We start from the raw sequence: 26818 nt of genomic DNA, 5'->3' as shown, positions 1-26818 counted from the left end.
TGTAAAACCATCGAAACTAGTCCTGTGAAAATTTTGTAGGTATAACGCTGATTTTTGTTGTTTGACTTCTGAATTAGTATTTATTCGGCGTGTTATTGTGTCTTAATTAAGTGAATGTATATGTGTATGCATGATGCCCACATATATGTGTGTATATACAGGCATTAATAAACACATACATCCTTACATATATGCACACATACATACATTTTTGAATCTGGTCTCAATAACAAAACAGTATCGAAACATCTGAAGGATTTTGTATTTTTAACACTCAGTCGGGCACGTCTCGAAACTTGCGGCATCGGGCGCTCTGTATCTGTCAGATACATCTCTATTTTACGTGTTTTCTGGGGATCTATATTACTTTAAATCTTCTATTTTTATTCTTTTTAGGTCCAGGCTTTAACACCCCGACCTTTCTTTCTTTTTTAAAATTTTTTAATATATTTATTTATTATTTACAATCACTATCACAGGTTAAAATGGCGTTTAAAAACACACACAATGAAACATGTTAATACAGTTGAAAAAATTTTTAAATATGGCAAATTCAGCATTTAATTCCTCATTTCCACCACTAAACAGAATATTATGGACTAGTTCAAGGCCTTTTTGATTATTCAAATCTAAAAAGCATTTAGCACTCATGCACTCATCATGGGAAAAGTAAATCAAAAATCTATAAGAAATCTCGATACTTACATAAAGCTTCAGGAGACAAACGTTATCGGGCACGTGTATCTGACAGATACAAAGTTTCAAATAAGCTTAAAAACAGGAAATACACCTACACTGAACTGGTCGTTACTGCATTCCAAAGGAGGGGGTGGCCAGATGGGCAGATACTGATAAGGTCAAGGTCGTGAGAAGAAGTTTAAGGGGACAAAAACAGAGATTCTGGCATGCCTGTATCTCTCAGATCAACGCACCCGATGGAGTGTTAAATTAATGTAGTTATTTCTAAACCTAAGTCAAAAATTCTTGTTGCTCTTGCTGTGTTCAGAATTTGTAGGCAATAGAATAATCTGCAGAATTGTATATAAACCTTAAACCTTCCCATAATGTACTGAATATTTTTTCCAACCAAGCATTTTTCTTCTGATGAAAACTGTCAGGTTTAGTAGGGATTAATTGAAGTCGAAAGGAGATACAGCAGTCTTCACAGTAATATAAATGGTCTTTTTCATTCGACTGAATACTAATTCATTTGAAAGACAGAGCCAGTATTTTTAGACCAAAGGGGCTTTGTCGCTGAGGGACTATTGTTTTCGTTTTACAATTTTGTGTTGAATCACTCTGAATATCCATTTCACATTTGAAACTGTTGCCACCAAATATTATCGCCCTGTATTACATTTGAAGAAATTAAATAATGAAAAATCTGTGTAAATGTATGTATATTTCTTTCATTGTGATAAAATAATGGTACATAGAGCCATCGAATTTTGAATGACGTAATCCTACTGCAAATATGGGCATGTGAAAGCCAAATTTGAAATTTTTAACCTGTTTTATTATCGATTTCATATTTTGTAAAACTTTAATGAATTTTTGAGTAACAAACTGAACGATTTGAAAGCAAGCAATGGCAACAATCTACGGGGGAAATGGGGACCTTTTTATATCCAGCGCACAGAACTGTGTATCGGAAAGCTAACCAGTCGCCAATCGCCAATATCTAACCAATCGCGAACAATTGTGGCCCGGTAACATGGCGCATTGTCGTCAATAAAAATCCCATCATTGTTTGAGTACGTGAAGTCCATAAATGGCTGTAAGTGATCTCCAAGTAGCTGAAAGTATCCATTCCCAGTCAATGATCGGTTCAGTTGCACCAGAGGACCGAGTCCATGCCATGTAAAAACAGTCCAGACCATTATGGAACCACCACCAGCTTGAACAGTGCCTTGTTGACAGCTTGGGTCCATGGCTTCGTGGGGTCTGCGCCACACTCGAACCCTACCATCAGCTCTTACCAACTGAAATTGTGACTCATCTGACCAAGCCACGGTTTTCCATTCGTTTAGGGACCAATCGATATGCTCACGAGCCCACGAGAGTCGCTGCAGGCGATGTCGTGCTGTCAGTAAAGGCACTCGAGTCAGACTTCTGCTGGCATAGCCCAAGGAAGACAAATTTCGCTGTCCTATCGGACACGTCCCTCGTATGTCCCACATTGATTTCTGCGGTTATTTGACGCAGTGTTGCTTGTCTGTGAACATTGACAACTCTATGCAGACATCGCTGGTCTCGATCGTTAAGTGTAGGTGGTCAGCCACTGCGCTGTCCTTGGTGGGATGTTATGCCTGAAATTAGATACTCTCGGCACACTCTTGACACTGTGGATCTCGGAATGTTGAATTCCCTAATGATATCCGAAATGGAATGACCCATGCGTCTAGCTCCAACTACCATTCTGCGTTCAAAGTCTGTTAATTCTCGTCGTGCGGCCATAATCACGTCAAAGCCTCTTCACATGAATAACTTGAACACAAATGAAAGTACCGCCAAAGCACTTCGCATTTATATATTTTCTACGCAATACTACTGCCATCTGTATATTTGCATATTGCTATCCCATGACTTTTGTCACTTCAGTGTATATCTAAAATGCCTTTATTAGCTGAATTTGTATATTTATCTATTTTAGTCTCTCTTTTCTTAAACTTACGTTCATTAAGTTGACATTTATATTATTAATGAAAGTAAGAAAGAAAAATATCTTAAATTATAGGCTAGTATATACCAAGTAACAAAAAATCTCATGACCGGATAAAGCCGGCCATGGTGATCAGATGGTCAAATTTTCTCTATAGCTTTTTAATAAACATATGTGTATTTTTAAAAACTGAATTCTTAACTTACTTTCTTTTTAAAAGCAGATTTCAAAATTTTCTTTATGTTAAAACTTTTAGTATTCACTAAAAGTTCCCTGCTCCCCCCTTAGTATTATTCTAATTTGAAGGATTTGAATAAATAATAAAATAATTCTTATTATTTATTATTCCAATTTTAAAATTCTGCTGTGATTTAAATTCAAAGTAATTATTTAATTACAACTATTTTATTAAGTCATATTTTCATATAAATGTCGGGCGATCTAGGTGGCCAGATCATTCGCTGGAATTGTCCAGAATGTAATTCTAACCAATCGCGAACAATTGTGGCCCGGTGACATGGCACATTGTCATCCATAAAAATATATAATACCAAATATTATATTATATTATATATAATACCAATTATTTTTGGAAACATTTTTATTAAAATGATAAAACTTATCTGTTTGAATTTATTTTAAGGTCATTTACATATAATAAAGAACTATGAGGAATTATGGCAGCTGAAACTTAATTTGCAGTTTAATTCTCTTTTGGCACTGTAATAAGCACCAAAATGTAAATATTTAAAACAGTTCTGTGTATTTATAAAATTTTAAAGTATGTTTTAAAAATGGTAAGATTATTATAAGTTTGGAAGTTTTATTATTAAAGCTCAGATTAAGAAATCGATAAACTGAGTTTAGATTATTCTTCTAATGTATTAATACTTTAATTTATTCAGTATCTTTTATAGGTTGTGATGGATGTCAGTTTAAAAAGAAGAAAGCTCTTTTATAATAACTTGTTGCTTCTTGGTTTGGATAAAGTAGCATTAGAAAAGAAGTATAGAGTGTCATTTGATAGGTACGTAAATACAAATGTGTAATTATAAGAATTTGTCATATTTTATTTTTGAAACGAAATTTTCATACAAATTACTTGTAATAATGAATATCGGTTTGGTTTAATAGTCTCTCAATTGTTAACGCTCTGACTGCTCAATTTGTGGATGAAAATCGCTTTATTTATTTATTTATTTATTTATTTATTTTTTTCTTCATATTTTAAATCTATATATATTGGAGAATTAAAAAATGCATTTTTCCTTTCTAGAAAATATTTTTTATATAACTTTTTATCATGAGAAACTAAGTTGCCAGAAAAACCAATTTCGGATGTTATCACCAGAAAAAAAATTTTTTTTAATAAATTTTAGTCGAATTACAGTCCATTTCTATTTATTGCATAATATGAAAAAAATATATAAAATTTAAGAAAATATAAAGCACTGAGGGAAAAATACCTTAGAAATGCAGTTTAGTATGATAGAGTTCAAAACAGGGTTCAAGACAAAGTCCAACTTCACACTCTTTGCACCAGATTCAATAAATCTAATTAATAATTTAATTAAATAATCAACATAATCGCTGAATGTTTTCCAGCAGCCATTTCTGTAAGAAAAAAGTGGAGTTTGAGCGGTAATACCACGTGCCTTCAAATGCCTCAATTTAGTGGACAACTAACGATATCTGTTGGCCAAAACGTAAACTAAACTTCTAATACTGTATATAATTTATTTCAGTGGTTAAACGGGGGAAAAACGGGATGCGCTTCTCAATAAAGGAAGAAAAACACATGATCGCGGGATGAGCAGATTTTGCTACATTTGAGTTGCCTGTGGAAATCGTGCGATGAGCAGCCAGAGGGTTAACACGTTTTTTTTTTTTTTTTCTGTTAGGACATATTGAAAATGTGCATATTTGTCAGAATATTGGAACTTTTTCTAAAAATCTGAAGATTTTTGCATATTTAATAGTTGTATTTGAGTTCTGTGGTAAATAATGATAACAATTTTAAGAAATGATGGTCATAGATGACAAGGTATCCATAGTTCGCTTGTTATTTAATATTTTAAATTAAACATTGTTACAATAATTTAAGACTACTGCCTTCATGTTGTTTAACAAATCTAAGGTCATTCTAAGAAGTGATGTACTCACTGTCTAACTACACTCCACAGTCAAGGACACTCAAAGTGTCTCAAAAAATTTTTAGTCCCCAAATGTAAAGGTGCAGTACATTGATTCAGTAAGAAATAACCAAATAACTAAGTTCACCTCTTAAAGGAACAGAAAAACTTTGGACAGAAAACAATTTGTCTCTAATAACTTATGAGTAAAAGTTGAATTGAATTCTATCAATTATAAAATTATTTTTGCTTGTAACAAACTAACATGTATGACTTCTTGAGGTCACATTTAATCTGTGCTACATAGAAGCTGGAAAATAATTTCTAACAACATTTATATTACACATTGAGGAAACTGTTAAAATGTCAAATGGTTTAAATGTCATTGTATAAACTCAATACAAAACTGATAAGTGTTTCCTGTCTGCTGTTTGGCCCTTATTGTATGGAAAGAGAAAATCGGGTACTTTATCATCAGTATCTGCTCGAAAAGGCACCAAACTATTGTATGAAATATGATGGAAAATAAAGTATTTTGCCCATGGATTTTGTTTTTATTTCTATTGCTAAAGTATGCCAAGATTTATTTTTTTGTATCCATGTAAAAATATTAAGGAAATATGCATCATACAATTTTGATGTCTCGAAGTATGTTATATCTGTTATACTTGACTTGATTTTGGGCAGACCATCATGGTTAAATTTTTTCCATCAAATCAAACACCATGCATGAAATAAAGCAAAAATCTGAAATCTGGATCCTAATCTTAAATTGTTAATTTATTGAGATGACATAAAACTTTTAATAGCTTCCAACAATGAAGAAAAAAAGTTAGTTTTTTATAATTTCATCGCCACATAAACTCAGTATAATTCGAAATGTTGTCGAGCCATGACTCGATGATATTTATTGTACCATTTTGTGCTTTCCCACATATGCTGTAATGTTTGGGTATGACATCCACTTTCTAGATAAACAAAGTGAAATTTGTGGTTCACTGTGAAATGTTCATAGCTGCATCTCGCAGTTCATCTGATTTATATGCCTTCTAAGAATCTGTGTTAATAGTTGTTCCTTCCATAATATTTTCCTTAATGAGAGCCAATAAAGTTTTTATTGATCAATTAAGAATTATAATTAAAAGGCATTTACTGGATTCTCTGCACTGTACACTGAAAACCCATTGTTCTGAAAAACACGCCGAATATTACTCTTTCTTTTAGTGAAAAGGCTTTCAACTATTTTGCCTACCATTATGCTTCTGCTTATTTTCAGCATTGGCCAGGCTATTAAAGCTGCTGTTCAAACCTCCTGCATGTAACGGTTCTAATTAGCAGTCATGTTATGGTTCATCTTAAGTTATTATTCACAAAATTCAATTGATATTTTTTGCCATCAAAAAATATATGAACCTCACAATTGTGAGGAGAGGTATTTTGGAACCTTCCAACCAATTTTACTTTTAGAATCCTTTTCTCTCATTGCAAGATCCTTTCCTGTAGCACCACTTCACTGTGTTTTGTTCAAAACTCAATTTCATTTCATGATCTTTTGAGCACAACTGTTTATTTTTGATGATATCTCTTACTTGAAATAAATCAATCACTGACTTTTCATCCATAGGCAATTCCCAAATTATGGAATCAATGGCAAGTAGCCAAAAAAAGAAAAGAAACCCTTTAATTAAATATTTTTTCTTGTGAAAAATTCACAGTATTCATGAATTGTGTCAAATGATCTCGTGAATTGTGTGACTCATTCATTGAACTTTGAAATTCTGTTAGGTTTACCACAATTAATTAAGCATTACTGGCATCAATGATAATTTGGTGATTTTTTTATGGCTCCCGGAAATGGAGTAGTACCGTTTGTCATTTAAAACATATTGATTTATCATTGGGACATATACGGCTTTTAAATATGTTATTACATATTAAGTCATGGTTATCCATTTGAAGTGTTCTAGTTGCAGTTTAGAAAGTGAAATTGTACATTACTTAACCATACTAGAAAACTTAAAAACAACCTCAAGTGACATTTTGCATTTGGCAACAAAACCTCTTTAAAAAAGTGTTATTTATAAAACATTATCTTAATAAGCTATAATAAAGAACTAAATTGCTCCCTTTTAAAATATTAATAAATTGTACAGGGTATTTTAAAAGGAAAGAGAAGATTTTATTCGTACTTCTGTAGAGAACTTATTGAATTAAAAAACCCAAAAGGCGATAATAGTATTACGTGGCATATTGCCAATGCCATAATTGGATTATTTATATCTGGTTACTATTCATCTTACTTTGTTTTCTTCTTTCTATTCTTTTTCGTAATATGTTGTATCTGTGAAATTTCTTTTTATCTAGCATTTAGCTGTTGTTTAACTTGATTAACTAAATTATAACTACTGTTATCATCTATAGGCTGATTCTAAATGTTATCAAAGGCAATTTTCTCATTACATAATCTTGTCTACGTTAAATTTAACCATTTGTTTTACTGTAGTAACAATTAAAAAAAAATACTGTTCATTAGATACTTGAAAATTTACTCAATGATAAATAAAACATCATCCATACAGTGAAATTTTAAATGCTGTCATACCTAGTTTTCCCATTGTATAATCCAATATGAAAATGTTTTTAATTCTTTCAGTTTAACTTCCCTTTCCTTAAAGTGCTTTTCCAAACTCTAAATCAGGACCAATAAAGAAACTGTGCATTTTTGTTATAAAAGTATACAAGCTTTGAATATGCAGGGTATAATTTTTTTAAAAAGTCGAAAATTATATTTAATACTCGAGTGAGGTTACAGTTTTGAACCATCGGTATTTTCTCATCGTACTGAAGTCTCTCTCGGCAAATATGCAAAATGCCATATTACTGAAGAAAGGCACTCGGTGCAACAAAAAAAACTAATATCTGTCAAATTTGAAAGTGGAAATCAGTGCTTCTTTGCTGCATCCATGCACGCACATATATGGATTGCCTCATAATCACATTTTTATGACATAATGCATTGCCTTGTGAATACTTTTTGGGAGGGGATTTATGCTTAGAAAGTACCAAACCATCTTATTTTTATTTATATTTATTGTGAATTAAAGTTGAAAAGTATAACAGTAAAATCTAACAACAAAATATTTATATTACCTTTTTAAGAAGATTAAAATTGTCGAAAAACTAAAATTTTTGGAGCAGATTTCTTTTTATTAAATTCTTAATAGTAGTGTTTAAAACTTGAAAACTTATTTTGGAATTGCACTGATTCCTAAAAATATGCTACGAAGATATCCACTAAACTAGCTTGTTAAAAAAATAATAATTGAAATATTGCCAAAGATTTGGCATTAGAATTGCCAGTTGATCCTTTAGGAGGAATCCAACCCAGATTTTATTTGCTTGCAAAAATATTATTTCTTGTAGCTAAATTGTATGTTATTTCATGGGGAAAATATTAAAATTTATTATATTGGCTTCTTATATAAATTATCCTATATCACAGCTGTAAGCAATTTCATAGTTCATGTATTCTTGGCAATTAAGAAGCAATTACTTAAAGAAAACAGTCACTGTGTGTGTGTAGTCACTAGGAGTGTGGGTGGTTAAAAGTGCAGTATGCAGCGAGTTGTTTCATCAGTCAGGTTGCAAAAGGATTTCTCAGGCATAGTTATATTCAAAGAGTAATACTGATATAGAAATTTTTATCTTTTCCTTTTAGGCAACATATAATACATTTTTATTGATGAAAAAATTAAAATTTTTCAAGCAAATAAAATCTGTTCCTTTTTAAGTATCTTTTGTATTCGTTTTAAATATCTTCTCCTGGGTTTTTTTATTTTGTAGATTGTGTTTTAAAAAACGGAATTATTTCTTTTTCAGGGATATGTTTTGTGTGCCTAATAAAAAAGGATTTGAAGTTGTTACATTCTTTCTGTTCTCAAAACTGGATGAAGTTGCAGAGCAAAATTATCGGTAACAATTATTCTTTATTTCATAGTAATGCATAATTCTCCAAAGTACAAAGTCCAAAAGCCAATGACCACAATGATCTCATATTATCTGGAACTCCCATTATTATTATTATTTTGAGAAATTTTCTTTTTCTCACATAACGTAAGAACAAAAAATATGTTAGTCGGGGGAGGGGAACCTGTAAATCAGTTTTTTTCTGAGAAGCTGAAATTTCTTTTATTGGGAGACATCATCTGTGACAATATTTAATCATTATGCCTATTGTTTCAGCTTTAGAAACTTCCTGGCTTGTTTGGACTAGAATGTTGTGTAATCTTTTTTTTTTTTTTCTCCTTCTTCTTCTTTCCCATAGCAGGGAAGAAAGAAGAAAAATTCCATTGGACTTGAGCTCAGCCAGCACTGTGAATGCTTACTTTGTGATTTGATTCAGCTTACTGTTTTGTTCAATCTTATTATTAATCTTATCAAAATTAAAGTTTTAGGAAGCAATAAGATCTCCATTTTACTCTTTCTCTGAAACGGTATGCCTGTCATTGAGCCATTAATTTCATGACCTGTTTCTCTGTAATGTAATCTTTCTTTGTGCGTAATAATTTTTTGAAGAAACATTATAATTGGGTGTTCATCTCTTGGCAAATCCCAGGTCTAAAAACCATTTTAATATTACATAAAACAAAAAAAAAAAAAAAAAGTCCAACTTTTATTAAATGAAAAATGTGGTAATGTCAGGAAAGAAGCCAACGTATGCTAGTGATGCCTAGCAACAAAGAATTATAGTGAAGTAAAAAATCTAAGCAGCATGGATTTAACAGAAAAGAATTGCAAATAACTACTAAGCGAAGATTTTATAGCTGAAGAATTCATTGCAATAACAATGCATCAATCATCAATCAATTTCTGCATGGCAAAATCTGTAGTATGATTTTAAATTCTTAAATCCAGCCATTGATAATGAAGAAAGTGACAAAAGCATCGCTGTGAGTGAAAAGATTTTAATTAGACTAAGTAGTGAGAGTTCTCAATACAGCAGTTAGATTAAAACTTTAAAACAATAGAATTTTGTGATGACAGTGCTGAACAACAGAACTTTGTAATTAAACAAAAAATTATGTTTAAAATCAAAGAAAAAATATTAACACAAAGAGCCAAATTTCGTAAACCAACTCATGTTGAAAGAAATGTTTAATGAAATAAACATTTTTCGTAAATTTTCGGTCCCTTAATGTCATAAAATTTCTTTCTACATTTTATAAATAACCATTTTAATTTTATAATTTCATGTCATCTTACTAGATTTAAATTAACAACGAATCAGCGAAGTTCCGATGATTCTGGATTTCAGACTTTATACTGTATATATTGCAATTTTTTTGTTCTAAGATGCATTCCTTATTTTCAATCCCATCAACAAAGGGACTTTGAATCTTAAAAATTTATGTGAATGAAATGAAATGCTAAGATGTATCTGATAATTTTAATTAAAATATATTAACAACAATATCATTCTTATTTCAGTTGGTAATTTGGAAGAATTATTTATCTCAGAATAGTTAATAATTTCATCAGAATCTGTGATTCTAATGTGCACTTCGATTTTTTGGCAGTGTTTATTTGGGGGGGGAAATGCATGTCTTAGAGCAAAGAAGTATAGTATAGTGCGACAATTATCAACAGAAGAGAAAAATAGATGATAAGCGATAAAACAAAGTATTAACTGTTGAATTCAAAAATCTTAGAAATGAAAATAATTGATAAAAATTTCCTGTGATCAAACTCTAACTGAAGATTTCAAAAAGTGACACACTTGTTAACTTATGGTTGAACTAATAATAATAATAATAATAATTTAAATGCATTTCAGTTAAAGCTATCAAATTTATATTGACTTTTTGCACAACCTATTTGTGTGAACAAGGAAATTTTTCCATGTTATATTTGAAAATTAAATACAAACCAAAATTAAAAGTGGATCCTAATTTGCCATTAAAGTTAAATGAAATTAGACCAGGCATAAAGAAATTGATGTGTTTTAAACAGGCTCATATTTCACACTAAAGTTTAGAATTAAAGTATTATAACTTAAATTTTGATAGTTAAAATGGTAACTAAATTTTAATCTAATAGTTTTTCATGTGTGCATATTTAATACAAATAGCCAATAGGTTGAGCAAATGGCAAAATGTATTTTTTTTAATATTTCTATTGAGAAATAAAAAAAATAATCATTGTAAATTGTAGTGGTGGTACTAAAGTTTTTCTTTAGATGGTACGTGTTAGTCAAAAGGTTGAGGACCGCTGGTATAGTGTATTCTTTTGAGCCAGTTTCAGCATGTAATATTTTCCTTTATTGTGAAATCAGTTATTTTCATTTTATCACATAAATGAAGTGTTTTATGTTTCTTCTCAGCATAGCAAAAATGCTATTCCCAAGGCTTGGAATAATTAATATATCTATGTGCATTTACATTTCAGAATTGTATGGCCATTATATAATAAGGAAACTGAAAGGCAATTTCAAAAGACCTGTTTAAATTACTTCTCAGAAATAGCTAAGGTATGTATCAGCCTTACTTATTTTGACTCTGTTTATTATTATTTTAGACATTAAATATTCTTTTTGACAGTTAAATGTATTATTTCAATAAAAATTAATTTTGTATTGCTTTCATAATAAATCTTTTTTCTTCATATTTATATGAGAATCTCATTTCAATTTAAATAGAATTTTAAAAAAAAATTCACATTTTTTTGGGTTATTAGAAAAAGTGTAATACAGTCAAAAGTCGTTAATTCGGACGCCCATAATCCGGAATGATCTATAATCCGGACCTCAAAGCTACAAACTTTCTGGTAAAGGTCTTACGCGCATGCGCGTAAGACCTTTACCGCGGCGAATTTGCGTGTGCGCGTGCGCAAAATACGTTTACGAAAGCGCGTTTAATGTATAACGGACGGAATAAGCTAAGCTAAAATTATCTAATTATCTATTTCAGTTAATGTTGCAGATTGCGTTGTTCCTTAATCTTCAAATTGGATCCGAATTATTATTTTTTGCAGACTGTTAGAGCAATTTTATAAAAGTAAGCTCGAACTTTCGATTATGTCAAATAGAATTTCCGATATATATTTACTAATATGTAAAGGATATACAAAGCGAAAGTATCTTTCGGAGTCCATTAAACAAAAAGTGGAATTGCTGCAAAAAATGGATAAAGCCATATCCTTTGTTTATCTTAACTTTAACGTTTGTATATCTAAACTTTGTTTATCTTTAACGCTGCGTGGCGTGCAATGAATTGGAAGTTGATCCGTCAGCACTATTTTTATCTATCTAAGCAACTGCTACAAACTGAGATGTTTTCCTCCTTTTATAAGATTTTAAAATCACGCGCTAGAATTTTCCAGTACTTTCTCGAAATCAAAAAGAGATATTTATTTATTTAATGCACGCGCTCTTGTATTTTCAATTTTCCGGCTTAGCTTTCTTTTAATATTCGTCACGCGCTGCACTGCGCGAGAAATAAAACCATTTAATTTCTAATTAAACTAACATTAGCTTTTTAAATACCAAATTCGTAACAATCAGAAGAGATCATACGTGAATTCTGGAAATAATATTTTGAAGTTCATTTCTAAATTTAAGTGAATTTTTAATATCATAATATTGGAGAATAGTCAAGGAAACCTCCTTATTAAATATCTGATAATGGATACAAAGTGTTTTTCAAATTAAAAACAGTAAAATAAAAGGGAATAAAACAGCAGTTAAACCTGATTACATATTTTAACATTTTGCATTACATCTTTCTTTGAATAGAAATTTTTTCTAGCATTAAAATTATCAAATTCTATATATATATATATATATATATATAATTTTTTTTTTTTTTTGTGGCATGCTCACATTTTTAATTGTTTAATTATATGTCTGTGTTTCTTTTGAAAGTAGTAAACAAAATACTTATTTTACTGTCTAATTATTTATTAGGTGAGTCGTGTAAGATTTCCTCGTATTGTGAATTCTCTGCTATCAACTTTTAGTGGTGATCGTTTTTATAAGCTTTATCTAGCCTTCTCATCTCATGTACTCGAAAGAACTCTTGAGAGAAATATGACTGTTAATTCAAGGCCTGTAGTGTCTCGGCAGAATTATGCAATAGGTAAAGAAATTTTAAAAGTTTCTACTATTGGCTGTGTAGCAAGAACGAAAGAAGTTCATATAGCATCTTCTAATCATCTTGAAGTTTGGTTAAAATGTGCAAAGTAAGTATTTATTATTTTTTTAATTGTAGATGTTATGAATTATCATCCTGCATTTAGAAAGCACACTATTTCAATTTTTTAATGTTGTACACTGTCTGTTAAACATCATAGATGTATTTAAAATACATGATTCTTCAAAAACTCTAAATCTATAAACAAAGCCTGATAGTGATTATTATGAACTATTGATTACTTTTATTGCTACATATATGTCTAGGTTTGAAATTTTATAATATCAAGCTATGAGACAAATTACCAAGGCTGTTTTGAACTAATCTGATACAAACTAAGCAGGCATTTTTATGGGTTAAACAGTTGCAGAGACTATTCAAGAGATAGCTTTGATTTTGTATGAAAAATGAGAGTACCTTTAACTGGATTCTAGAGAGAGTCCCCTTTAAATGAACCGCGAGGGTTCCACTTGAGGGTTTTTTTTTTTTTTTTCCAAAAGATTGTAATGCTGATCCTGATTCACTTCAAATTTTCACTTTGCCTTTTAACATAGCATGTTCTAAATCATTACAAATATCTCTTTTACCCTCTAAACTCTCATTAAACTTAAGAAAATCAAGTAAAATTAAAAAGAAAAATCTGTGCTATCACTGTAAAAATTAAAAATTTAATTTAATAGAGAATATATACATGAAAAATTAACTCTTTGGAAATGTGAAGTTAAATTTAGGTAGCAAATCTGTAGTATTGTGAAAATCGGAATTTGTAATTAAAATGCTTAATTAATAAAAGTAAATTTAAATAATTAAAACAAGAGAATCATTGTTGATTCCATAGAAAGATCCTGACTTTTTAAGAGAATTAGAATCTTTTCATACAACCAGCAACAATTCATCAAGATTGTGGTTCATCATTTTGAATTTTTTAATAAATTTTTGGAATATTTCTATGGAATCGATGATTCTCTTATTGATGAATGAATCAATTGTTTAAATTTGCTTTTTTATTAATTAAGCATTTTAATTACCATTTACAGTTAAATTAATTACAAATTCCAATTTTTGATTTCTGCAAAAGTACACGTTTGCTATCTAAACGTGTACATTTTACATTTCCTGGAGACAATTTCTCATGTATATATTCTCTGCTTTATATATATACATACACAAAGGTGAGACCGAAAAGTAAGGTGACTGATGTCGTAATAATAACTGTATTATATCTTTACATATAAATATATCACTGTCCTTCAAAGTAGTTCCCGCTGTTTACTTAGGAAAAAGGTTACAGAGTTATTTCACCCCGCTTATTCCCCTGATCTTGCGCAGCAGACTTTTTCCTCTTTCCACGACTGAAATTGGCACTAAAGGGAGACCAATTTTCAAGCATCTCTAGACATTCAAGCTGCTGTTACCAAGAAACTTAACACAGTCTCAAAGGAGGACTTTTTCAAAAGTTTTCAGAACTTGTATGAACGTTTTCAGAAGTGTATTGTAGACAGTGGGAACTACTTTGAAGGACAGTGATGTATTTATGTAAATATATAATACAGTTATTATTATGACATCAGTCACCTTATTTTTCGGTCTCACCATATATATATATACGAAAGTAGCAAGACAACATGAATTACAGAGACATTAGTGATCAAGAATTTTGCACATTGAGCAGCAAAATTTTAGAAGTCAGAGGAATTTTAAAAGTCTAATGCTAAAAAATACATTTGACACTATAGTTCCCTAGCAAAATTGTAAAATCATGTAATAACTAGAAGCAATATTAACCTTTTGAGACCGGGGCTTTGGTAGCAGTAAATGCCTTGAAAGGATGGGAAATCTTGAGCCGAATGCTTTGCCCCCTTTAAAAAATCACCTCCGATTTGCAACATAGATTCTCGTGTGTAGTTTAATGGATTCTTAGAGGGGTGCATCTATGTCGCAAAAGGAAGGGAAGTGTAGTGATTAGTGACGAGACTCCAAGATGCTTTTCGTCACTGAGGGAAAATTTCATATTACAGTTGTTCCAGATTGAGACTACTGGGAAATGTGTAAACCTCCGTTGAAGAAAATGTCATTCTTTATATTATAGGATGTTACTTTTGCTTTTATAAAATTTTGGTTTGAATTTTAAATTACACTGCAAAACTATGTATCTTTACTAACTGCTTGCAATAATTATTTCTATCGTATCTTTATATTAATGTTATGTCAAAAAAATATTTCAACTATTTGATTATTTCCTTGCATCAGTCTTCATCTCAGCCCCCCCCTTTTTTTTACTGTTAAATCTCCTTATAATTTTTAATTTGTTTTTGGTATATATTATCAAATATAGCTATATCTTTGAACTTTCTTCCATACAGGGAATAATTAGAAAATAAACACTTAAAGCTATAGAAATGATTAAAAATTTTCAGTGGAGCTGTTAAAATTTTGCTCTATAGGCATAATAAAATTTAAATTTTACATAATTGTTCAAAATCTGCTTAATAACATACTATTTAAGGAGGAAAGTTTCAGCAAATTAGAATATAACTGGTTTAATTAAAAATAATTTTATTTTATTGTAGACTGTTAGTACTGCAATGTCCAACTACATAAGAGCTACTAATTAAAATTCAGTTCTTTTCCAAAATTAATGCATAATAAAACAGAAGCTCAAAAACTGTTTTGTAGAATATTTTAGTTTTAAAAATTTAAAAAAAAAAAAAAAAAGATTATTTAATCATGTACAGTTTTATGCTGTTTATTGAAAATTTTTAAGTGATATATTTCAAGTGAATATAATAGAATGAATTTAAGTCATTAAAAATATCAAATTATTTAGCATGCAAACCCATAATTCAAAACGTAAATTGCATTTGTCTTTTTTTTTTCTCATTTGTTTAAAACTAAATTTCCAACCTCACTAAGGGAACGTGTTCACTCGGGTATCAAAATTTAGATAATTTCTTATTGCAAAGAGTTTTTCAAATTGAAGGGAAAATTGTTTGTTATGCATAGTGTCTGCAAAAATTGTGGGACAAAAGTTACATGATAATTAGTTGCTGTCTTCAATACTGTATTATGTTATTCTATATTATGCTACATAATTTAGCACATCAAGAGAAATTTCCAGATAATTTCAGGTGCCCGGTCAGCAAAATTCTCTCCCATTTGAAATCGTCATCCCATGCTAATTTTTCTATTTCCTCTATTGTTTAAACCAGTTCGTTTCAACTCCAGACTGTCTTTGTAGTGCTTTGACATCAACCATGGCGGCATATTTTATGTGGTGGAATTTAAATTCTACAATATATTAGCGAGTATCTTTACTTGCAGTTACTCAAAAAATCTTCATTGTCAGGTCGTGCAAAATCTGTACTGACACAGTTGAATTAACTGTTTTTCTCTTTTTTATTGAAAATTTGGCAGCTATTCATTGGCTTCATTAACACTTCGAGCATTATGCTGTTGTATCGAAACTATTTCATAACTGAGTGCCCAAGGTATGCTCCCATGAATTTGTCCTTGAACTTAGTTGCTGAAATATATGTCTAATGAATGGCAAAGGCATTCAATCACTTAAAAGGTCAATTTCTGAAATTCAGATAGGGAACATGTGTTGTCTTAGAACAATGATTTTGTACATTATTTGAGAGCTTTTACATCCTGTTTGTATTCTCGGAGCTCAACGGACAGTGAAATTTCACAAATGCTACTCTAATTCCTTCTGAACATCTAACTTCAAAATTATTTCACCGTGACATCGAGGCACTGATACGGAGGTACCTTTTAAAATAACAGTATATCAGTACATCTGGAATCTAATGCCTAGAGATGACTTTTCAAACTGATTGACTAATTTTAGTGTATTTAGAATTTCCAGGTTTCAGACTGAAATTGTGCTTTGACGCAAAATTTATATTTATGTTCTTGTGATTTGTCTGAATAATAGTACCATCACAGTAAACTTCCGTGTGTCACTTCAGCATAAGCAGATATATATGGAAATAAACACAGAGCTGTTAAGAATGAACTGATAAGAATGTAAGAAAAAGTGCTTGTATATGTATACAAGTACATGGGAATTTATATTTGTTTATGGAAATGTATACCTACATATCCATGTAGTATGTATGTACGCACTGATATAATATGGTATAAGTGCAGATATGCACATAAAGCGGAAAGTATACGTACCCTTAAATGGGAATATTGTATATACAGACACGTACATGTGCACACACAGGCACACATATGCATTTATATATATGTGTTTGCGTGTGGATTTATGAATACGTGTATAAACATACAGATATATGTATGTGTATATATTTCATCATCAAGCTCTTGAAGACGTTTTCGTATTTCTTCTTCAGTCAGACCTCTTTTCAATTTTCGGCATATTGCTAGAGAAATGTCAAAATAATTCCTAAAAAACTTACGAAAATATGCAATATTCTAAAGCAAAGCAAGGCTCTGTTTGCAATTTACAAATGCAGTTATCACGAATTCTGTAGCTATGTAGCTACAAGAATTGAAAGGGGGAAATGAGAAAAACCGGATTCTTAACACAAAGACCTTTAAAAGAGATAAGTGGTTAAAACCCCAGGGACGTCAAATTTGACATTTCACCCCACTCTTTCAGCCTGGAAAATGGGGAAAAAGACATGGCCACTAAAGTGGACAACCCCTTCTTTTCAAACAGAGGACTCTATGGCCACTATAATGGCCATCCCATCTTCAAAAGGTTAAAGTAGTAAAAGCTATCTTGTAAAAATTACAAATCAAGATGACTTCAAAATCAAAAAGGGTGAGAAAAAATTAAGAAACTTAAATGCACAAATGATTTTAAAAAGAACTCTTGTAAAAATGAAATATATGTCAAATACACAGTAAATATGTACAAAAAATTGCCATAAATGGTAAATAGCTTAACTCGGGGCCTGAGCCAGATTTATCAAGGGAAAAGCAGCTCAAAACTCGAATCAAGTTAATATCTATAGCGCATTTCATCAAACGATAATAATTGAGGCTATAAATGTAATTTCACTAATAGAATAATCCAACTTAATAAGCTAAAAAATTTTAGTAAGTCTCAATTATATCGCTCCTTTTCCCGGCGACGCGCCATAATTTAAATTGTAAATGTAAAACTTACTAATTAACACGAAAAAGCTTTACAAGAAAGCCTAGTTAGGCAAATGTACAATTAAAAGAAAACACCTAAAAAGCTATTGCCAAGCTGTAATTTAAATTGTAAATGTAAAACTTATTATTAAACAAGAAATTTTTTAATTATTTATGCATTAAAGTTTCTTAATTTTCTCTCACCCTATTTTAATTTTGGAATCATCTCGATTTGTAATTTTTAGATTTAGTTTTTACGAGATAGCTTTTACTATTTTACTATTGTTTCTAGTTATTATATGATTTTAGAATTTTGCTAAGGAACTATAGTATCAAATGTATTTTTTAGCATTAGCTTTTAACATTCCTCTTACTTATAAAATTATATATATATATGACATAATAAAAGCACAGGAAAAGACAGAGCACTGTTGATGTGTAGTTATCTTATATTGAAGAGGAAGTATTCTGATTGCGTCATAAACTAATGTGTTGACTTCGTAAATAAAACTTGGCAGTCGAGGCGATTTTAGTTCCATTTTTATTTCCAATTGACATTATGTGGCCACAGATCACTTGACACCCTAATCATGCCTGTTCAAGAACATTTACATTATTGATATTATTGCAATAGGAAGCAGTGTAGTGAAATTGCGTCCAAGCACAACAAAGACAGAAGCTGAAGTGCGTAGTTATGAAAGATGGAAGCACGTGAAGAGAAAAGTTTCGGTTTACAATGGTAGTTTCAGTTCTCATTTATTATGTCATCAGAGCTGCGCAGGCCATAGAATGATCTAGAAATGACGCAATCCAGAGAAGTTATTGCGATTTTTAGAATAGACAGGGAGAATTAAAGTTTTGGCTTTAGTTTAAATTATCATTTTGATTCACATATTTTTTATCTTACATATATTACATATATATATGTATATATATATATATATCTTAATATATATATATACATATATTACATATATATATGTATATATATATATGTAAGATAAAAAAAAACTTTGACATTCGGACACCCATAATCCGGACCTCAAAGCTACAAACTTTCTGCGCATGCGTCGCACGTGCGTAAGACCTTTACGGCTGTGAATATGCGAGTGCACGTGCACGTTTAATGTATAACAGACAGTATAAGCTAAGCTAAAATTATCTAATTCAGTTAATGTTGCAGATTGCGTTGTTCCTTAATCTTCGAATTGGATCTGGCTTATTATTTTTTGCAGATTGTTAGAGCAATTTTATAAAAGTAAGCTTGAACTTTCGATTATGTCAAATAGAATTTCCGATATATATTTACTAATATGTAAAGGATCTACAAAGCGAAAGTATGTTTCGAAGTCCATGAAACAAAAAGTTCAATTGCTGCAAAAAAAAGGATAAATGCATATCTTTCGCTTCTCTAACCATTCCGAAGTCTGTTTATCAATTTCACGCTGCTCTGCGGGGGGGGGGGGGGGGCAATTAATTGGAAGTTGATCTCTCAGCACTATCCTTACCTTCAGGGCAGATGTTTTTATTTTATTTGGCTTATAATTACTTACTAAATGTAGTATTTCATCGCGATGTACTCCGTCTTTGATATGATTTAAATCAAATTCCTCATCATTATAATTTGCTTCCGATAGTAAAGAAAGTGACACAGAGGTTATTGAAAACGAAAAAATTTTGATTGACAAATTAGTCGGTATTCTCGACACAGCAATTATAGGACTTGAACAGTGGAACTTCGTTACTGAAGAAGAAATTGTGTCTGTTTATAGAATTAAAGAGAAAGTATTATCACATAAAACGAAGCAACTTAAACAACTTACATTGAAAGAAATGTTTAGTAAAGTAAACAAATAAATATTAAGCTTTTTTTTTTTTTTTTTTTTTTTTTTTTTGTAAATTTTGATACCCTTTAGATCATAATTGTTCTTTATTTCATAAATTACGGTTTCATATTTTTTATTTTATAATTTCTGCATGCCATCTCACCAGATTTAATTTGATGATCTATAATCCAGAAAAATCGATAATCCGGATTCGCCGAAGTCCCGACGTGTCCAGATTAACGACTTTTGACTGTATATATATATAGTAAAGTTAAATTAAATTTAAATAATTCTCTTGTACCATTTCTGCAAGAAATGAAATTTGAATTTAACAAACATTCTTCTCTATTTGTAAAAAGCAAATTTAAAGTTAATTAAATTTTAAATGAAATTGAATTACAAATAAATTATTAATTATTGCTGCAAACTAATTTACAATGTCATTTAAATTCTGAGAGCATTGAAACGAGCCATTATAAAAGTAAAGAGGGAGCTAACCTACAGTACATTGAATTTTCAAAGTAAAAATTCTTAGCTAAATTTTTGGACGGGAAAATAAAAAAAAAAAACTGGGAATTTAAATGGTATTGCTAATTTAATTCACTAAAATATAAAGCTAAAATGAACTGTTGTATTTAAACAGAAACTGTAAGTAAAATTTAAATAAAGCTAAGTGTAAAAATAATTCATAAACTAAAGAAAACCAAACTATTAGAACTTGAAAGTTTAATTTTGAAAAAAATTATCAGAGAAGCAAACTAGGTAATTAGCGCTAAAAGCTGCTAAGTACAAACAAAATTGTTTCAAAAGAATATAGTAAAGTTAAATTAAATTTAATTCTCTTGTGCCACTGCTGCAATGAACTTTCAAGTTCTAATAGTTTGGTTTTCATTAGTTTAAGAATTATTCTTGCACTTAGTTTTATTTAAATTTTACTTACAGTTTCTGTTTAAATACAATAATTCATTTTAGCTTTAAATTTTAGTGAATTAAATTAGCAATACCATTTAAATTCCCAGTTTTTTTTTTTTTTTAATTTTCCTGTCCAAAAATTGTGTTAAGAATTTTTACTTAAAAAATTTACTGTATTGTAGGTTAGCTCCCTCTTTACTTTTATAATGACTTGTCTCAATGCTCTCAGAATTTAAATGATATTGTAGATTAGTTCACAATATTAGCAATAATCATTTATTTGTATTCAGTTTCATTTAAAATTTAATTAACTTTAAATTTGCTTTTTACGAATACAGAATGTTTGTTAAATTCAATATATATATATGTGTGTAATGAAGCAAAATTGGTATGTAATGTTGTAAAAATTTTGATTGTGTAGTTGCTGAAAATGTTGCATTTCATACATGTTGATCTGTAACGAACAGCAACTTGGCAGATTAAATGTTCCTTTTTATTTTGGTAAACATTTTGCCACTACAAAACAAATCCGCATACTGTCTGTGCCTTTTCAAGAACATTTATATTTTGGATAGTTTTGTGGCAAAAAAAAAGCAGCAGTCTATATAGAAAAAGTGCAGAAAGCAAGAATCTTGCATTCAGGAGGAAATCTTATTTTAAAATGAGTTAGTTTCAGTTTTCAGTGCATTTATTTGGATAATTAACCCCTTAACTGCCGCGGAAAACGTACAAGATTCATTTTCAGAGCCATGGTTTTTCACACAGGCGCGCATAGTTATGCGATGTATTAGAGGGGCAATAAGTGCAACTTTTACTTTCACAAAATAAAGAATAAAAGAGAAAAATAAATGCACAAAATTTAATGTTTTGAGTAAAAGTATAATAAAAATGATGTTTTTATAATAAAAAAGATCCCTAAAATGGAGTTTCGATCAATTCATTTTTAGACCAGTAAAGTGTAATATCAGGTTTCAGTGTCATACCTCTTGAAATCAGTATGCCTAAAAAAACATATATTTCTTCTGAACTGGTTGAATGCCATAATTTTGTTCTTGATTTTTCGTTTGTAAGGTGTTGGTACTCGTCTACAAAACGGTTAGTTTCAGTAACAATATTGTTGCATTTTTCTTTTTCTACCACCAGTTGTTATGTTATTTTCATCCTTCACGTTCGTACGGGGTTCGTAAATTTGGAGTGAATAACAACGACACTTGATGAAGTATTGAAACACACTTTTATTGGCTAATATTGTCAGGACAGCTCCAAAACACGTTTTTACAGTCGTCGATGAACTGCTATCAACACGCTGACACAGCCTCCAGGTTATCAGGCTATCACGGTGGAGACAGCTTCACGGCAATGCACTAGAGTACAGCTCCCGACTCTGTTTGGTCGTTCTCGGAACTCCACATACTCTCAAGACTCTCCACGCTACAACTTGCGATGCACTTGACGACACACAAAGCACAGCTCCCGACTCTTCAGTTCAGTCGTTCCCGGAGCTCAACACATTCTCTCGACGATGTACTAACCGTGATACACTAAGAGATTCCTTTGGTGCACTCAATGGCCCACTTGGCATTCGCTGCCCGGATGTCAACTCGATCGACTCCACATGAACTGACTAACTCAAGACATGAACTATCTCTCACTCTAGACTATAGCTCACTATAGCTTTCAGCTTGTGTTCGAGAACATTCTAAGCTAAACCGGTAAGAATTCGTTCCAGAAGGTTCTCCAACCGTCCATGGTATATCGCCAATTTTGTTGCCAAATGGGCGATTTCTCACCAAATGTGGCAGCCCTGCCTTCCCTTGCCATTTTATGGCAACCCTAAATCTGCATTGCGGGGAAGCTATCTTACCGCGCCTGTCCGTTTCGAACAATATGAAGCACAAGCAGTTCTTCAAAAAAGATAAAGGGGTTTGAAACATCCGTTATATCTTTCTTTATTCCTGCAACTTACTACAAAAAGTAAAGGAAAACGGAGGACACAAAATTTAAAAAAATACATTTTACTCAAACAACACCAGCCAATACCATGCAGTCATTACTTTCACCGCTTTAGACAAATCCTTTTCTCCAATTTCTCCCCACACTTCTCTGAAATAGTATCCTCTTTTGCATACTTTGTCAAGGTCATTGTGGTGTTGCATTCCAAAGCCTTGCGAATTGTTTTACGGGTAGCAGCGCAAAGCAAATGATAGTATTTTGGAAGAGCGTATATATACGCCCGAGGCAGTTAACGCATCGGCTGAGCAAGGTGTATATATACGCCCATGGCAGTTAAGAGGTTAATAATGCTTTAAAATCATTATTGAGTATTTGAGTTTTTGTCCCATTTATATCACTAGCATTCAATGCAGAAAAAGGTACACTATTTTTAGAACAGAGAGGAGGGAATACCAAAATTAAAAATTATTATTACTATTTTTGGAACATAGAGGGGGTAATACCCAAATTACACACACACACACATATATATATATATAGTGTGTGTTTGTGTGTTACCGACAAAGTCTGAAATCCGGCGTTCTATAGAATACCTATGCATTGTATATAATGTTTTTAACTAGCAATGTATGAAACAATTCATATTTCACACATTTTCTTAGGCATTCTATAGAATGCTAAAAAAAATTAAAGTATGAGATACATCTTCGATCTGTATAATAAATATGAAGTAGCAGCTAAGTAATAGAAAGCATCCAAATAATGGGAAAAGGTGAAACTAATCACATTATGCAAGAAAAAGAACTTGCATAAAATACATGGATTAGATTATAGTTGATAATAGATTAAACCAACATGATGAAGACTTGCTTACTAAACAGATTTCTGTCTCTGATATGTGTTGTGTGTTTAAAGGAAACTAGTGACGCACTTGCATGCAAAAAGTGTCGGCAAAAAACTCATACCTTCTGTGGCCATGCTAATAAAGATGATGAAATCATTGTGAGATTGTGATGAAAATGACATAAATAAAATTTGTCAGATTTGACAAATTTTATTTATTTATTTACTGATAACCACGCTTATCTGAAATTTGTATATTTTGGAGGTAATATTCTCAACCTTTTCAAAATTACAGCTGCATCACTGATATTTTCATCAGAGTCCTTGATATGATGATAATTGTGTGTAACCCATAATTATTCTTTACTGTAATGTTGTGATTATATTGTGAACACAGAATATGCATAGATTTGCTCATTTTAGAATGTTACTTTTTAGAGATTTCTATGAATGTTTTCAAAAACTTAGCAATGAAACAGCAACTTTGATTTCATTGTGTAAAGAAAGGAAAGAAAATATCATATTTGCATGGTAAGCTCTTTTTAAATACATTTTTAAGGTCATTTTTACTTTCTAAAACATTAACCCTCATAGTTTTGATTTCATTTGAACTCAAAATATTTATATGTTTGCAGCTGTGAAAAAGTTGGGTGTAGCAGATCACTTTCATTAGATGGTGCATTTGAAATATGCATAAGTTATAATAAAAAGGTAAGTTTTATCTGATGAAAGAATAAAAGTTGTAAATGATTTTTTTAATTATATGTTATGTATGCAAATTAGTGATAATTTAGTTTGATTGTAAAATATCAAAACTTCATTTCTTGTGCTATTAGTTTTTAAAAAAATCACTTCACAGGTTAAACAGCAGTGGCAAAAATTGAAACAGTTCATCTCTAATGAGTCAAAACTTTGGAGTTGTCTTCGTTCAGAGCTTCAAGATGATGAAGAAAAGTATGTTTTAGATGGTGCGAAGTCTAGACTAGTTGTCCCAGAAGTTATATATAAGCAGTGTGACTTCCAGTTAAGAGAAGTAAGTGCAAGATATGCTTTACATATTTTGCTGTAGTATGAAAAAAAATAGGTACTTAGGTATTGTAGCAGCCTCCAAGATTGAGTCACTAATCAACTGAGACATTTTGCCACGTGTTCTTATACCTGACTGCATGTTACATCTCGGTTGATTAGCCATTAAATTGTGGGGGCTGCTATGATAAGGAAGTACTGAAAAATATTTTTTAATACTTTAATCACGTTTATTAGAGTTAGATATTAAAAAAACATATTAAAAAATAAAGATAGTTATAAAAAATGTATATTGTGCTAAAATCTCTGTTTCTGTGAATTGAAGTTACCTGTTATATTTTTTAAAAAATAAATTGAAAATTTGTGATAGTTGTCAGAATTAGTGATTTGTCAGTATGCATGTTTCATTAATGTAACATGTCATGAAAAATGGAAAAATGATAGTGTTTTCTAATAAAAATTTGCTATATCTATAGGATTTTAAATTATGATAAAAGCCTTAAAGTATGGAAATATTTGTTATTGTTATTAGTTATTATTATGTTGTTATGAGTTTATTTGTGAACTGTAATAGTTGCTAGCTGTTCTAGGGCATTAGTATAAATTTTGAATTTTTCATAAAATTTATTGCTTTATCGAATTTCTTCATTTTGTTAAAATTGCAATTAACCAATTTAAAAAAGTTGATCATTGCAGAATTTCAAATGATTGTTCTTTACAGAGGTATCGTACATGGAATTAAAATCTTTTATTAACTACCATAATTGTTTATAAGAATTAATGTTTAAGTATATTATAAATCACAGATTAGATGCTAATATAAATTACACCAATTATTAGTTGAAAAGTCATCAGTTAAATATGTTTTTGATTGTACAAACTAGATATTCTGAATTAATGAATTGAAGAATTATTTTTAAAAATCAATATTGGACAGTGTAGAAATTTGTTATGATTAGTTATTATTAGTAGCTTATTCTGTATTTAATCCCAGAAATATTTATTACTAATTACAGTGCTCATCCAAAATTTATGAAAATTATCAAATAATTATATTAGCTAAGACATCTTCATAACAGTGTGTCACTGAAAGAGTGTTGGCTGTTATTCAAAAACACATGCATCTTCATAATGATGCTCTGAAATAAAAGTGCCAGCAGTTTCTCCTTTATAGAAGTGAACTATAAATTTGCTACATTTTTATGTCAGTGGTAGCATGTAGTCTCTGCAAGTAAAATTTCCATTTAGTGTGCTGATCAGAGTAGCAAACTAGAACTCTACTACCATAGCAGTGTTACAAGTTTTGTGTCTATGGGGACTTTGTAATAATTTCAGCAATTTTCATGTGACAAGAGATTTGCATGCTCATTTCTAGAAAACTGAAAAATAATGGAAACAGCTGAGAAGTTCTCAATACAGATTCATTAAGTGACTACAAATACATTTTTTTCACAATCAGTCATAGTGCAGTTAAAAATTGTCAACTAAATATGAAAAGGGAGAGGAGGCATTCCAAGCTTCACTTAAACCTTAAAAGATGCAGAATACAATCTCGCTCTACAGATAACTGTTAGCCATACTCCAGCCTCTCTTGATAAAGCTCCAGTAGCTTGTATTGAAAGTGTAACATCTGCTATGCAGCTTCAAATTGAAAAAAGCTCTAATTAAAAATCTCCCTATCTTATAGACAGAGGAACTTAATTTAACACAAGAAAAAGCATAATGCATACAGTGTTGCTATCAGGCCAGGTGTGATGAAAAATTACAAGAGCACTGTTGCATACTTCTCAAAAGGCAATGTACCAGGTATGAGGTTGCAATACTAGACGTAAAACAGGTATGGGAGACCTTTTGCACTAATACAACAGTGAAATTTGGTATAGCCTTCAAAATGGCCAATAACACAATCTACAGAGGCACTGCCCTTAATGAATGCAATTACTTGCCACAAAAGTGAGAATTATTCTTGAGGCTTCATTCCCAAGAGATATTGTAGATATGGATACTCCTTGTAATGCAATAGTTATGGAACAAGCAAGACTCATTACATCTAACATAGGCAAATTATTAGCAAATATTTTTTATCGCTCGGATGGGGCCAATCTGATAAAAAGGTTGAAGGACCAGATGGATTGGGCAATACACCATCATAAACAGAAATGTTTG

General features: G+C 30.8%; 1 protein-coding gene across 2 annotated transcripts in view; it reads left to right on the top strand.

The window, feature by feature from the left end:
* dgt6 (dim gamma-tubulin 6) overlaps window positions 1–26818 on the top strand; it is a 77584-nt gene that overhangs the window by 14568 nt on the left and 36198 nt on the right. Inside the window, exons 2-8 of one of the 2 annotated variants that reach the window (XM_035373491.2) lie at window positions 3568–3689; window positions 8674–8766; window positions 11239–11320; window positions 12755–13029; window positions 24065–24157; window positions 24262–24337; window positions 24486–24659. In XM_035373491.2, the coding sequence (XP_035229382.2) occupies window positions 3586–3689; window positions 8674–8766; window positions 11239–11320; window positions 12755–13029; window positions 24065–24157; window positions 24262–24337; window positions 24486–24659 (897 nt within the window). In that variant the 5' untranslated portion in view covers window positions 3568–3585. The remainder of the gene's footprint in view (window positions 1–3567; window positions 3690–8673; window positions 8767–11238; window positions 11321–12754; window positions 13030–24064; window positions 24158–24261; window positions 24338–24485; window positions 24660–26818) is intronic. The other variant, XM_035373490.2, reaches the window with a different exon arrangement.

The sequence above is a fragment of the Stegodyphus dumicola genome, chromosome 5 (assembly GCF_044657685.1).
Source record: "Stegodyphus dumicola isolate Sdum_Otavi_A_Nest chromosome 5, ASM4465768v1".
NCBI classification, from domain to species: Eukaryota; Metazoa; Arthropoda; class Arachnida; order Araneae; family Eresidae; genus Stegodyphus; species Stegodyphus dumicola.
This window is presented reverse-complemented; position numbering and strand designations above follow the sequence as displayed.